The following is a 15,602-nucleotide window of genomic DNA, read 5'->3' as shown; positions in this document are numbered from 1 at the left end:
AGAGAGAGAAAATCTCTGCCCGAATGTTTCCAGGGTTTAAAAAAAGATAGCTGGATGGTAATCTTTTTCTTCGGCTACGGCTCTGAAACAGCCATAGCGAGGCACTTTGCGGTAAGCAGAAGCTTCTGAAAGAGCGTGTATGTGTGTGTGTGTGTGTGTAAAGGAGAGAGAGAGAAAGAGTTGAAGGCTCCGATCCTTGGAATCGCCACTGGGCTTTCTTCCCTCGATTATCGCGAGAATCGTGGCGGGGTGACCTTGGCTAGTTAAAGTCACGCTTGATTGAAATAGGGCTTGTCAGGGAAGGAACTCGAACGTAATCATAAAACAGATGTTTAAGTTGGATCTGCAGTTACGGCTAAGTGGAATAATAAACGGCTGTTGGGTTTATTTTGCGCAATTCAAAAATAGCCCATAGTGCACATAAGCGATTCGCTTTAACAGGAAAATATATATGTCCGAGGCATTGCTTGACCCCGATCGGGATGCTGCGGAGCCGGATTCGAGCCTACCGCCGCTGTTAATTCGATAACAGTATTCTACCGATCGGCTCGATGACTTTTCATTATTCCCAAAATAAAAGCTTCGTCAGGTTAACGGAGCGATTGTTCGACCGCTGGTGCACACCTGACCTTTCAATTGGATAATATCGAGCGATATAATATTACGATAACTGCGCAACCACCGAATCTCTTTCGTACACTTTTATCACAAATTTTGCAGCCTTTCATTCGTACCTTTTTCAGCAAATTCAGCGGCCGTCCTAATTTCGCTAAATTCCACAGTAAATTCTTTACGTTTACGGCGCACCAATTTTTTGCCATGTTACTGCTCCACTTGGGTGCTTTTGACTTGTTTAACGTCGACTACACTTTCCCATTCATTCGCTCGGTAGAAAGTTGTTTAACTCTCTCGAAAGCACTCACGGAAATAACGAGCGCTCTGGACGAAGATATCGGTAAATACGAGAAAGAGACGTGCCTTTCTTCGATTATTGTCTCGGGAAGCAGCCACTTGGCCAGCCGCGACGAGATTTTCAAAGGACCCTGTACTGCAGCTTCTTCTTTCGCAACTCTTCCAAATTATATTTATCCGCAAATTGATCGGTATAATTGCACAACCGCCGTTCCAACTCGATATACGTCTCTATATATATAAATACGTACCTCATCTCCGCGTGTATACTTTATGTGTAGAGTTTTCGAGTCTTCCTCTCTCGCTTGTAACCGAAAGCTCAGTTTTGATCATCCGGATAAACAAAACTGTGCAAATTTTGCTGGATGAAATTTCCTTAACGAGGGAAAACACGGAGTGACGAAAATTCCAGCGAAAAGTCCGGGAAGAATTTTCTGATTTATTTTCCGTTGCGGAGCAAAGTCGATAAATTCATGGCTATGTCGAAATGTAACTAAAATACGCCATTAAAATTTACCGAGCGCCCTCGTTATTAAAAACGTATTACTCGGACATCGGCGTAGAAATTTCGTGCCTCCAGGCTGTCATTAACATGGTACCGAGCTGTCGATCGTTGACAGCTTTGAATGTTCGCTTTCGCACCACCAACCAGCCGACCGGAGCTCGTTCTCCTCTACACATCCAGACATTTTTATCGTTCATCTAAACTCTTGGCAAAACCGAAATGCGTCAATGAGCGTGAAATGAGCGAAATGAAACGCGGGAATATGAGACTTGGGTTTCGAATTTGCCAAGGAAAAAAAAAAAAAAAAATATGGGATATATTATAATTAACGATGGGGCTGGCGATATAATAACGTTTGTGCGTATACGTGTTCGGTGATGAGAGAGAAATTAGAAAGTAAACTCTCTGTGGGAGGGGGAGTAAAATTTGCGAAAGGGGTAGTATATAATAAACACGTGGATTTCTAGGTTGCTCGTGACAAGCGAGTCGGAAAAATATTGTGCAGAGTCGCGTATATAACGCGGTAGAATTCAGTTTGCAAATGTATTCACTCGCGGCACTCTCGATAATTCGAAAGAGTTTCGAGTTCTCGGAGAAAGACGCGGAAACGCAGCGGGGCAGGTAAATATGCTTTCCTCTCTGCCGTTAAGAAGCGGCGAGGAATCAAGGCAAACAAACGAAAAGGCGAAATCGCGCAAAATAGCACTTGGTCAAGGCGCAATAAATTCCTACCCTTTCCACTCCATCGTTTGATCTCGAAAAAGCCGTGAGCCTCGCTTGCTTAGATGGGAATATTTTACAATGCGGCTGAACATTTGTTTGGCCGGGACGGAATTTGCAATATCCGGAATTGCCGGGAGAATGAGAGCCACTTTTCCCAGAGACTCCTGCGGGATTAGAAGGGAAAACTGTAAACGATACCCCACGCTGCTGGTCATTCGCCCGTGAATAGGAACGCTTATTGGCTTTATTCCTTTTTATGTAACTCTTGGTAATACAATGCTTTACAATATATATATATATATATATATAGAAGGTGGACAAGTGTCGTATACCGCATGTACTATATATATATACAGGAGAAAAATCAAAAAATTCTTTTCCTTATCTCCCTCGGTAGGAAAAGTATCGATGGAACACTCCCAGATTTTTCATGGATTTATCAGCATCATGGAATATTTGTTATTGAAGCTAGAAAATTCTGATAACTCCTGATAAGAATTGCGCAACTCGGCGCTTGGCAAAAATTCAATAAGTCAATCGAAAGATAAATAAAATTTTATCATCGCGCGCGATCTTAACTGGTAGATACGATCGACAGATCGAAAGATTATCGTACAATTTTTTTAGAGAATATGTTTACGCTATTCTAGAGTAATACGTTATGATGTAATACTTGTATTGGAATCGAGGGGTTCACGAACTTAGCAGAACAGCGACGACTAGGAAAAACATCGTTTTCAGTGATATTATTAATCCAACGGCGCTGGAAATTGTGTGTAGAACAACCGATGCTCCCGCTGGTAATTCGACGTGCTCCAGATTTATGGGAACGCTGTAAACAGAATTATAAAATGCTTAGAGTTTTTATAACCTTTTTTATATAGTCGAAGCGTGTTAAATAATTTATATATATATATATATATATATATAGGGAAAGCAAAAAATTTTTTAATATATCTTAAACCTACGTGGTGTTGAAGCCTGATCCTAAGCTGGTCACATACACTTTGGTCACTCCGCTCACGCGAGAGGCTAAATTCACGCTTTGCTCTTCGTCATCCGAGAAATTCACGAGAAGAGAGATGGTTTCGTTGGAGGTTTTTCTCAAAATGGCCAAAATCTTGTCGTCGTTGAGCAACGCTGTTTCTAGCACTCCTTTCGTCAAGACATCCGTCTTTCTCAAAGCCGTGAGCTTTTGATATATCTTAAAGTGCGAATCGTCCTCGCTTTTCTCATTCTTCAAGTTCAACGTTCTGTAATTATTTGCCATCGGGAGCCAAGGCTTGGAATTGTTACTGAAGCCACCTAAATTGCGTAGAAAATAAATGCCTTTGTTGAAAAGAAGGAAGAAACTTGTGTGTTGGGAATGAAAGTTTGACTGATTTGACCCATACCTGCAGTAGTGTCGTCCCATTGGAAAGGTGTCCTAGCTGGGTCACGTGACCTGCTTTTAAACAATTCTTTACCAACATTGCAGCCCTGGGGATCTTGTGTTTCGTCCCAGCTAATTTCATCGTTATTCACCATTCCAATTTCCTCGCCGTAATAAGTCACGGCCACTCCGGGTAGGATCATGGCAAGCATCGTCATCTGATCCCCTCTGTCTGGATAACGAGAAGCAGTTCTGTTTCTATCGTGGTTTCCCATCTACAAAATGCATAAATATAGCTTCAACGAGCCCGACCTACCTAGACTTCATTATCAACTTACCACCCAGTTTGCAACACCATCCTCTGGCATGTTTTTCATCCATCGGTTTATCACGTCACTGAAATCCTTCGCACTCGAACTCTTGTCCAGATCCATGATGAACTGGAAGTTGAATGGAATGTGGGATCCATACGTGTAAAACTTGGTCGTATTTCCCAAAGTCGTGTAGGCTTCCGTCATCATCACCTAAAATTATTGTGCAATCATAGAGGGTGAGGTTTTACTCTTCTTCAAGTTTCTCCTCTTCGTCTCTTCCATATGTACCTTCTCATCCTCGTTATTGAATTTGGCGTAATCGTCCAAAATTTTCCTCCAACTATATATTAAATTGTAAGTCTCTGGCTGGTCCTTTGTCAGCTGATGATCGAAACAGGCGTACAAGTCAGTGTCCTCGCATTTATCGAGTAGTTTCTCATCGGTCAGATTTATATCTTCGAACAAGTGTGGCACAGCATCCACCCTGAAGCCTTGTATACCTTTTCTCAACCAGTACTCTATAATTTGCTAAAGTAAAAATCATTTTAAAAATTAATATTCCATGTTTGAAAAAATATTTACTAGTTGCTAGCTTACCCTCATTTCATCCTGAACGTCAGGGTTCCTGTAATTTAAATCCGGCTGTTCTTTAAGGAATTGATGGAAGTACCATTGTCTTCTGGTTTCATCGAAGGTCCAAGCTGGTCCATTGAACACACTGATCCAATTATTCGGAGGTTTGCCATCGCCCTTTCCATCTCTCCATATGTAATAGTCCGTATATTTCCCTTGTTTGTTTCTACTTTTCTCGAACCACTCGTGAAGGTCTGACGTATGATTGGGTACGAGATCCAGAATTACCTGCGAGTCAGCGTCAAAGTTTATACGGAAAACCATGAATCATTTATTCGTTTCCCTTTTTCTTCCAATTAATTATTACCTTCAGTCCATGTAGTTTGGCCTTGTTTATGAGCTCTTCGAAATCGGTCAGTTTGCCAAATAGCGGGTCGATATCTTTGAAGTCTGAAATATCGTATCCAGCATCCTTCATGGGACTTCTGTTAATGGGTGACAACCAGATTGCTCCTACTCCGGACTCACTGAAGTGCGCCAATTTGTCGATAATGCCTGCACCAAATTAGAAGCAGACAATGTTTGATTCGTGATTGTGCAAAGTGGTAACATATGCCTTGGATCGATATCTCGCGAAGGACAAGCAGCAATTTTTCCTATGCCCTTATACTTATTGCACAAGACCATTAAAATCGCGATATATAAATGGAGGGAAATAAATTCCTTCTCTAATTTTGGGTTAATAAATTATTAAGCAACTTTTGTGAATCTAGAGAATTAATGACGCTAAATTATCTTGTCGCGCGAGTATGCGGGCCGAAGGTTGCTCTTGGAATATCAATTCACAATATAATACGTATATATATATATATAACAGTACATAAGATACGTACAAAGCAGAAGTTTGGACGGTATTAATAATGATTGACAATGAGTGATAGGGAATTGTTACGAACAAATCTCAAGTTTAATTGCATAGCTGCAGTTGTTGAAACAAGCAATTATTTCGACTGTGCGGAGTTTGCAATGTTCTTACAATGACATCGATCTTTATCTTTAAAATTGCATCGGGGGCGCACCACGACGACAGTGATTCATTCCCTCAATAATACAGTTATTTTTTTCACTTATCATTCCGACGGCTCCAGATTTGTTTCACGAATTTCCGATTAATTTCTATCTCGAGTTCGATACGTTTGATCGAAAAGCAAGTTTCGCAGTTACTTTATAAACTGTTGAAAAGTGGAGAAAAGACCAACAAGTTGTTTACTCTCGGTGAATAATTTAAAAAAGTGCGCATAATTCCTTACCCCGAATATCACCCACCCCGTCGCCATCACTGTCCTTAAAACTTCTAGGATAAACTTGATAAAACACTGTATTTTTCCACCATCCGATATTACGAATAACGGCTGTCGAGTAAGTTACTGCAATTAGTAAAATTACGAGACACTGCTGTCGAGCACCGATCATGATTGCGAATCTGTCAGGTGCGAATGGCTGCGGCATTATATATATATATAAGCAGCCGAGCAATAAGACAATAATAATTATCAGCAAAGTCCACGAAGCTAGGATAGATAAGCTGAAGTGAGTTAGCACGATATGTAAAGTGTCCACTTCCACGAGAACGTGCCGTACAGTTAAAAATCCAATCGTACTACGTGTCAGTCACTTTTATACTTTTTATCAAAAAAAAAAAAAAAAATTTCTTCGGCTTATATCATTAAATTCGTTACTAATAATTCCCACTTTTCCACGGACAGACTCTTTTAGATGGCCGGACAATAATGGAAAAAATGGGCCTGCACCGCTTCACGGGGAGACTTTAAATGGTTTCTCAAAAGGAGAATGGCTATTTGCTATTTGACAGATTTTAATTTCAGTATTTGACGGCGAGCTTTGTGCATCGCTTGTTTATATCAAAGAATTTCACGATGCTCCGATTTAGTCACAAGGATATTACGACTCTTTGCAATTCGCTCTGCTCTCAAGCACACGAGGCTATAAAATCATTGCTTCAACTTTAATACCACGGACTGGTATAACTTTCGTTGCAATTGCAACACGGTTTTACGGGCTGAATGGGATTTAAGGAGAATTTCATGTCACGCTAAAACTTTATTTTGAATTAATGCTGTATTAGGAAATTAGAGTATTTCGCCAACTACGAGCCATCTAATTAGAATGGAAGGAATAACATAATTTTAGAAAACGCAGTGGGAGAGAGTGGGCGTCGCTGCTAATCAATAATGCATTGCAGTCGCTCGAATAAAAATGAATCTTCCTTATTCCTTCGAAACGTGAAAATTGTCGGAGCGATGGAAAGTTGGCCAGAGAAAATTATATAGAGGGATGAAAACATTCGCATCTATGCAAATCTCTGACACATATACGTTCTATGGACATACCGGACTTTGTGACGCTTGTAATTGGTGACAGGAATGACGTTCTTGTCGAATCGTCAATCTGAAAATGGCATCCATGTACGACATGCGTTGGCCGGATCGAAAGAAACTGTCTGGGGGTACAAATGCAAATCAATAAAAATCACCCAACGAACGTCAATTTCAAACGAGTCATATTTATTATAAAAAAACAAAATAGTGCTTTGTTACAGTACAGTCTAAAATGATTCTTTTGGTTTCAAGTGCTTCGATCTCTAAGAATATCTAATACAATATATTATTTCGCTAAACTAGTCAATTTATTGTTGTCGATAAACGTCGAACGGAGGCTTATTTTTGTCATAATTAAGCCGAAGGGCTGCCAATGAAAACAGCGCCAGTTTCTGCTGGTAAATTCAAGTGGTGATCGTCGAGTTGTCTGCAATTAAAAAAAGTAAATATTGCTAAATATTTTAACGAGAGATTAAAAGCTTTCATAGGCACAACATTTTGGAATACCCACTCCGGTAGTACGTTGAATTGGGTTGCATAATAAAGTCGCAATGGTTTTGGCAAACCACTGAACGTAGATAAATCTACCTGCTCCGCTTGATTGCCGAAATTCATTATGACGTATACGGATGCTGCTCCTTTCAATTGCCTAAAATAAAATTAATATGTGATATATAGCACGTTGCATAAATATTATTATTGCGACGCGTTTCACAACAATATTTATTGATTAATCAATCGGCTAATCAGTGTTTTCCATAAACTATGGACGAGATAGTGGCTGGAAAATCTTAGTCACGAGATTTATCATCGATTTCAAGGTCTCGTCCGTTGCATAACTCCATGATTAATCGATATTAATCTAATTAATTGTTTACCTGGAAAGTGCGAGGACATTTTCACCGAGAAGTTTCGTATGCAAGTTTCCTTTCCTCATAACTGGAGTTGATTTCAAAGCGGAAATTTCTAGATACAGGTGATAGTAAGATCCTTCCTGAGTTTTCTGCATTGCCAAGTTTAGCGTCTTGTAATTTTTGTTAACAGGGAGCCAAGTTTTCGGATTTCTCGAGAAGCCTACGTGACAGAAGAACGAGGAAATTTTAATACTCTAATGAACTATGAACTTTAATTTTATCACACATACAGTTAAGAAGATGGATGTATAAGAAAAATTATCTTAAAACGCGATCGATCGATAATATCCTAATCTCTTAGAATGTGCTTAGAAATACCTACGAAGAAGCAAACGCTTATACTGATTAGAAAGAAAAACACGGTTGATAGTGTGCAGTTTCAAGATTAAGCAGGTATTACGTAAGAATTAGATGGAATGAATGGAATTTGATATAAATAGGTATACGTGGTGGATGTTTGATGATATTAACCGGAATGGTGCAAGTTTCGTATAGTGGCAGTGGACGGATCAGAGGATTGAAATTTGCGAAACATGGGAAAACTAACCAGCCGAGGTGGAGTCGTCCCACTGGAACGGGGACCTTTCGGGGTCTCTCGACGCACGTTCGTAACCTTCCCTGCCGGCGTTGCATCCCTGAGGATCCTTAGTGTCCTCCCAGGAAACCCACGTGTCCTCCATTCCGATTTCCTCGCCGCTATAAGTCACACTTACTCCTGGTAGCAACAGTGTCAACATCGTAATTAGCCTAGCCTTCTGTTGGCCCACTCGACTAGCCAATCGGTTATTATCGTGATTTCCTGCCTGCAATTTCCAACGAACACACGTCCATCGTGAATATTCCCACACGTACTCCAGTATACACCCGTACGATTAAAGATCTATCAGAAACGAGGTCTGTAATTCGGAGAATTTAACTCGAGGCAATATTCCCTGCAGTTTGTAACCAGCAAAGCCAAAGTTGTTGATTCAGCCAGTTCTATTGGCGATTCAATGAAATTAATAAACTAATTGAACCGAACCAGGGCCATTCGATGGATGTAATTAAATTGTCGAATGTACTAAGTGAGAATTATCGTTGTATCGACATTGGACGAACCGAGGGTTGATTCGAGCGATGGGGGGGGGGGGGGGGGAATTTTTGTTGTCACAGAGGCAAAATAATTATTGCACAGCGTCGCGCTTACCACCCAGTTGGCAGTCGAGCCTTTGGGCATGTTCGCCATCCAGTTATCGATCAACTTCAGATAGTCCAAGGCTTTGGAATTCTTATCGACCGTATTGATGAGCCAAAAGTTGAATGGGAAGTTGGCGCCAGCCTCGTAGTACTTCATCGTCATCGAGATGTTAGCATAGGCCTCGATCATCATCACTCTGGGAACTTTGTCCTTGGCAGTGAACTCGTCCAGGACCTGTGTCCATTGAGTGACCATGTTGTAGGTGGCCGGTTGATCCTTCGTGTAGATTTTGTCCGTGTAGCCATAATTGTTCGGATCATTGGTGGTTCCGGTCAGGGGCTCGTCCAGCAGCCTTCGATCCTCGAAGAGATGAGGAACCGCGTCCACTCGAAAACCATCCACACCCTTCCTCAACCAGAATCGCAATACTTCCTGCAAAAATAACAAAGGACTCGCTGAAAAATCTCGTGGGTTTCTTCGTGCCACTACAACGTTCTTCCACACACAGTGGAACGCTCGAATTTTCATTTTTATTCCCACGTATGCAAAATTTTCGCGGATTTGACACGATAAAACGCATCTGGATTTTCCTGAAGACTCTCGCAGTGGCGTAGAGTCTCTCCGGCAACTGTTTTTATCTACTGTACGCCGCGAGATAGTTGGAGGTGAAGTTTTGTCCCGGCAGCAACCGTACGTGCGGAGACCCTCCACGTATAGCATAGAATATTTTACGTTGGCCTGGAACACTGGAGATTTGCGAGCGACTCCCATTCGCTCGGAAACAAATGTTTCCTTGGGGGCTTTGAAAAAGAATGCCTTGCCGGCACGGATTGTACGCGGATTTATATCTACCGACGGACCTCCTCCCTCACCTTCTTATAATTCCTGCCTCGCGATTATTCCGGACTGAGCTATATAAGTGAATTAAATTATCCTCTGCTGCGTTTTATTCCATCGTCTGATAAAATTCAGAGTACTGACAAAAATTCGTCTATATTTGCATTACCTCTCGATTCGGTTGGTTCTGTCTCTTCAGGTACGTATATATATATATATATATATATAGCAAGCTGAGAATAAACCGAGCAAAATCTCTCGATGCGCAGAACTGCTGCATGTTAAAAGAAATGATGTTAATATTTATAGAGAAATAAAAATGATTTGCATATATATATATATATATATGTATATGTAAACAATTGTTTTTCCCATGGAATTTTCGTGTTTACTCTGTATCGGGATTTCCGCGTGTATATAATTATTTGTTTTGCTTTCTCACGATAATCAACGGGTGGCTGAACGAGCGATAAAGCGATAATAGGATTCTTATTGCGCTGCAGAGAGGAGATTGGTGGGATACTTTAAATCAGCTACGTGCCTTCATTTCTCGAGTGACGTTCTCGTTGTTATAGTTGAGGTCTGGCTGCTCGGGTGCAAATTGATGAAAATAGTACGCCTGTCTCTCCTTCCTCCATGTCCAGGCTGATCCGCCAAATACGCTCACCTATACGTGTACACAAACACAATTTTATCATTCTATTTACGTAGCATTAATGTTCGAGCGGTGCTTTCAACCTATCACGGTCTGCTTTTTCATTAAAATAATGTTACGCATCGCGCTCTGTTTCATTTGCCCTCCCTGACCAACCAGTTTTACCTCTGTCAAATAAACTCTCTGTATTTCATTGGAATTTTTTCAATTATTCCCATAATCGATGGAGAATTTGCAAAAGATTTGGAGGCTCGAAAGGCGAGATAGCGCGACCGTTGATAATTCTTTTTCATGTTGCTCGCGCTTTAATCGCGGGGGTTTGTTAAACGTTGTAGCGTATCTGAGATAAAGGTTAGGCTGGGTCAGGGAAGAATTAATCTCGACCACTGCAGTGTGTGTGTGTGTGTGTATACGGTGGAAAAATGATGGGATGGCTCCGGGTGCTGCGTATTTTTTCAATATTGGATATTTCTGGGCGACCAATCGGGACGCAGTTGTTAACCTACCCAATTATTAGGAACCGTGACGGTACCATTGTCGAGGACCCTTCCCCTGTGCCAGATATAATAGTCGGAATAGGGCTCGATATTCTGCAAGCTCTTCTTGAACCATTCGTGTTTATCCGACGAATGATTCGGTACGAAGTCCATGATGACCTTTAAGGACGCTTTGTGAGACGCCGTAACGAGCTGCTCAAAGTCGTCCATGCTACCGAATGCAGGATCTATCCCTCGGAAATCGGATATGTCATATCCGAAGTCCACCATTGGGCTCGGATAAATCGGTGATAGCCAAAAAGCATTCACGTTCGAATCCACCAAATGGCCCAATTTACTCGTTATACCTGAAATCACGTATATATATAGATACCCCGTTGTCCAGCAACGATAAACTGCGCACGTGTTACATCGATAAGCTCTCGCGGAACGCTCGTCGAAAGAACCGTTCCATAAACAAATTAAATACCCATTAGTCCTCTGGCGCTAATAGAGAGAAAAACAGACTTTTCTCGCGCCAATTACTTCATATACTCGTCAATCTCGCAACTTTTCTTACGCAATGATATAAATGGCTTGATGCTTCTGGATAAACAGTGGCGAACGAAAAAAATGAAGGAAGTGAGTAATTAAATTGTCGCGTGTCCAGAATCCTTGCGGAAGGCTCGTGGGACAAAAAAAATATATATGGAGAGATGGATGAGACGAATGTTTACCACATTCTTTTCCCTAATAAAATAATAAATGAAACTTCTTCGCGAGGCCAGAGCGAGGGGCGAGGGAAATGACGAGAAACTCTCGAGTGTAAGGGATGAAAATTGCGAATATATATATATAACTATCGCGGAAAGAGCAATGGGTTTGATTAATGGATACGAGATTGGAATAAAAAAATAGTAAACTAGCTAAGGACGATAAACGATCTAACCTTTTAAATCTCCTATACCATCCCCATCGCTATCCTTAAAGCTCCTCGGATAGATTTGATAAAGTGACATGGACTGCCACCATTCTTCTGCATTCTCGCTAAGCCCAAAGGAGCAAGAGAATATTGCTGTCAGCAACAGCAGCACTTTCATCCTTCTCACGGTTATCGTACTGTACTCGAAGCAGCGATATAACTGCAATTTCGCCTAGACAGCCAGCCAGACTCGGTGAACGTTCGATTTAATATATCGACCTGTTAACGATCGATCTTTCCTTCGTACAGTGCGTGTATCAGCTTTCCCGAAGAATTTGATCAGCAGCCCAGAACAAGCTTTGTATATTTCTTCCGCCAAATCTATTTCTTTACGTGTGCGATAAATAAGCACTGACGATAGAATTAAATATCACCTCCGCTTTTATATGCGCGTTATATAAGCTCAATGGAGTAGGGCTTCTATTTTGATATGATTATGCAGCTTACTTATTGATGGCAGTCAGCCACTAGTCGCTTTATCTCCTCGCCAATACACCGTTTCATCAGATTCCTCCTCTCTTATCTCCCACAGAGATTTTCTAGATAACAAAAGTGAAGTTGGTCGCTCTGGTCACACCCAATGATCGATCTATAGGGATAATGATAATCGATAGGCGCATGTTTTCAAGCGAAAACAATAATGTTGCTAGAAAAAAAGAGAAAAGTGTGTTAGGTGGGGGTTGTGTACGTACGCGAGCTACGAACGCACACTTGCCCAAGATTCTGATTACTTTTGCTTGTGTCGTTTGATTCCTGGCATCAGTGACGCTAAAACGCAGCGGCGAACACGTGTTGGATCGGCTTATCGGAAGATTGCTTGCTTGCACTTTCCGACCTTGGTCTTTCCGCTTCTATTTTTCTTTCTCGCTCTGTCGTACAGGCAAAAATACTGCGAGTGTCAAGGGGACTACTCGACGCATCGTTTCTCAGGATTTCATCCGTGAAACGAAAAAGTGGAGGACCAATCTTGTTACACGGACGGTCTTAAAGAATCCAAACGTCGTAGGTGTCATTCTTACTTTTACGCTCTGTATAAATGGACCCGAAGACTTATTCTCAGTCCCCCCCCCCCTCTTTCTCTCTTTCACTGAATTTCAATGCTCCACTGAAAGATGCACCTGCACCAGGTTCCACGGAAACTCATACTTCTTCGTTGACTTTACTCGCTGTTACTCGTAATTAAACGATATCGTCAACATCAGTGTAACCAAAGTATACAATAGCGGGAGTAATATGGAGAATAGAAACTAAAGTTTGTTCGCGTAAGAATGTCTGTTCAGCTGAAGAGATCCGTGCGCGCAGTGGCCAATTTGACGCTTTGCCAATGATAGGTGGCCTGTCGAGTCAAGTTCGAGGTAAACTTGGCGGTTCACCGACCATTCAACTGCCAGCTAACTTGGTTGCAACCTGGATCAACGCGTGATTTTGGGAAATTCGAGAGTGTAGCGCTTGATACCGGTGCTCTCGTACACCGAAACGAGTTGAAAAGTTTTGCAGCCGAGATTACTCGGCCAGGCAAAGATAGGAGAATTCATATTTGGCCAGCGGATGTACTTGTTACTGCTACGGCAACTCTCCTCCCCATCTTCGTTTATTTAATCAAGCGTTGTAATCGTATTTCACGTCTTCTCTTAACCCTGCAACGGATTATCGGAAATTCTACTCTATAGCCGCCATATTGTTGAGGAGAAAACCTGCTGCGGATTATCTTCCGCTCATTAAGAATCTCAGCTGTTTATCTTTTTTATCCATTGTGCGAATTGGCTTACGACTGCCGAGGGAGAGGAAATAAAATCTGCAAATTTATCACTTACCGTGCTACGAATTATTTTAAGACTCTCGGGGGTTTTTGCTCGTCTGATTTTTTCAACGCGCATTTTTTACAGAATAAACGAATTTTAAATCCGACGTTAAACTTTGCTAAATTTTTTAGCATTAAAATGGTTTTAGGGAGGGGTGGTGTGCGAGGTATATTTAAAAGTGGATAATTTCGCTTTTGGCCGGTGACTTTTGCAGAAAAGAGCAGACATATATATATATATATATAGACTCGATAGAAAGATTGGCCAACGAAGAAGGCAGGCAGCGTGCAGCGAATCGAAGGCAGGGTTGTTCGTGTACAGGATTTTGCCCAGGTTCGCGCACCGGTACGAGGCTCTCTAGGGCTCCGAGGCCCGATGATCAATAATCCAGGTGCATACGCGCTGCTTTTACCTGCAAACAATTATCCTCTCTTCCTACATTCGTTATATTTACTTTTTTTTCAAATCAACAAAACACGTCAATCAAGAATATACTGTACGACTGACAAATAATCCCTCGAATAGCACGTTAATCACGCGCTTTCAAATTTTATCCAAATATCCACACTTGCCAACTCCCTTTATACCGACGTCGTATTGATTCTACCCAGTAAACGCACAAAGCATCCGGAAACCATCCTAGTAATACGAATAATAAAACTGAATAACAAGCCACCTATATATATATATATATATATATTATATTCATCACATTTACGTGGCAATTCGAGTGTTCCGAGTTGTTCCACGGCGAATCAATAACGTGCGTGGGTTATCTTGGACAATTTATCTAATGACGACAAAAGTTGAGGGAACGAACGCTGTTAAGAGTGGGATGTCCTTAAAAGCTAATCGATACACTTCGGTATGCCAGATCGTTTTTATTTACATACTTGCCACGAGTGGGGGCTTTCGGATGATAGTTTTTGGCGTTGATTGGTCATTGTTCGCCGGAGAGGTGTCGCTCGCTCGCGCGGAGAACTTTCGATAAGGGCCATGCAACTATATATATATATATATATATAGTGTTTGTGAATGCGTAAAAGGCGCCTTGGTCGTGTACGTGGTTGTTACGCGTCGGTAGTAAAACAGTGCGGAACTCTCCGGAGCTAATTTCTCGATCCATTACGCGTTCAATTGCTTCCCCGTAGTGCGGAGCCCATTACACTCACGACTCACTCCCTTATCAACCATGTAGGAGACAAACAGGCCGGACTCCGACATGGCTCTCCCAAGAACTCATATTATTCCATTCCAATACGATAAAGTACACTCGACCCTATTCCTCGCGAATACGCCATTTCTACTGCCGAATAAAATTAAACGAGAAATAATTCCAAAATTTCCTTCTCCGTCCATCCCTCTCGTCCGATTCTCAAAGAAGGAAGAAACTTTTTAACAGTTTTTTAATTAATATTTTTTCTTTGTCAGAGAGATAATCTATCGGTTATCTTAGCGATATCTAATATAACGGATAGTCATCGGATTACTCGATCAACGGGAGTCTCGCATTAAAAATTCTTTCAACCTTGATAAATCTAAAGGGTTAAAGTTAAAAAATGTGAAAGACGTATATATCTCCTCGGAATGACCTTCCCCCTCTTTGGCTCGATTTCTCAGCACGAATTATTCTCGAACCTGGTGTACAATGTGTATATATATATATATATAGGCGTGGCTCTTTAATGAAGAATTCCGAATGTAAATAAGTTTGCATTTACGCCGCTCTAAATCTTCGAGGGAACTGTTCCTGCCAGTAGCAGCCGAGATAAGGAAATTATCGAGTGTTCTGAGCGAACGACGCGCGATTACCAAGCGATCCGTATGTTCCGTCAACGCGTGCGCTTCTCGTCGTAACTGGGTTACACGCTTCCTTTTATCATTTCGAGCGAATTCGCGCATATTCATCCTTTCGCTTCGAGACATTGCATTCGAATGATTAAATCTCGCCAGCCGCGTCA

At 41.5% G+C, this 15,602-nt stretch overlaps 2 protein-coding genes across 7 annotated transcripts in view; one reads left to right on the top strand and one right to left on the bottom strand.

The window, feature by feature from the left end:
• Nucleotides 1-15,602, top strand: part of LOC136777377 (dual specificity calcium/calmodulin-dependent 3',5'-cyclic nucleotide phosphodiesterase 1-like) — a 59,967-nt gene that overhangs the window by 33,029 nt on the left and 11,336 nt on the right. The window lies entirely within an intron of this gene.
• Nucleotides 2,346-12,273, bottom strand: LOC136777627 (uncharacterized). The gene is made up of 20 exons (XM_066734066.1): nt 11,807-12,273; nt 10,888-11,225; nt 10,264-10,393; nt 8,899-9,317; nt 8,260-8,515; nt 7,677-7,872; nt 7,310-7,447; nt 7,159-7,225; nt 7,023-7,071; nt 6,811-6,920; nt 6,433-6,512; nt 6,139-6,212; nt 5,710-6,072; nt 4,767-4,954; nt 4,424-4,687; nt 4,115-4,354; nt 3,851-4,036; nt 3,535-3,787; nt 3,109-3,445; nt 2,346-2,972 (listed from the first exon to the last, which is right to left on the bottom strand). The coding sequence occupies exons 1-20, from the start codon at nt 11,955-11,957 to the stop codon at nt 2,834-2,836; spliced, it is 3,978 nt and encodes a 1,325-aa protein (XP_066590163.1). The 5' UTR covers nt 11,958-12,273; the 3' UTR covers nt 2,346-2,833.

Source organism: Prorops nasuta, unplaced genomic scaffold, assembly GCF_024137725.1.
Source record: "Prorops nasuta isolate Cenicafe-Biocafe unplaced genomic scaffold, Cenicafe_Pnas_1.2 PNAS00011, whole genome shotgun sequence".
In the NCBI taxonomy this organism is placed as follows: domain Eukaryota; kingdom Metazoa; phylum Arthropoda; class Insecta; order Hymenoptera; family Bethylidae; genus Prorops; species Prorops nasuta.
The sequence above is the reverse complement of the archived record's forward strand: the minus strand, read 5'-3'. Positions and strand labels throughout refer to the sequence as shown.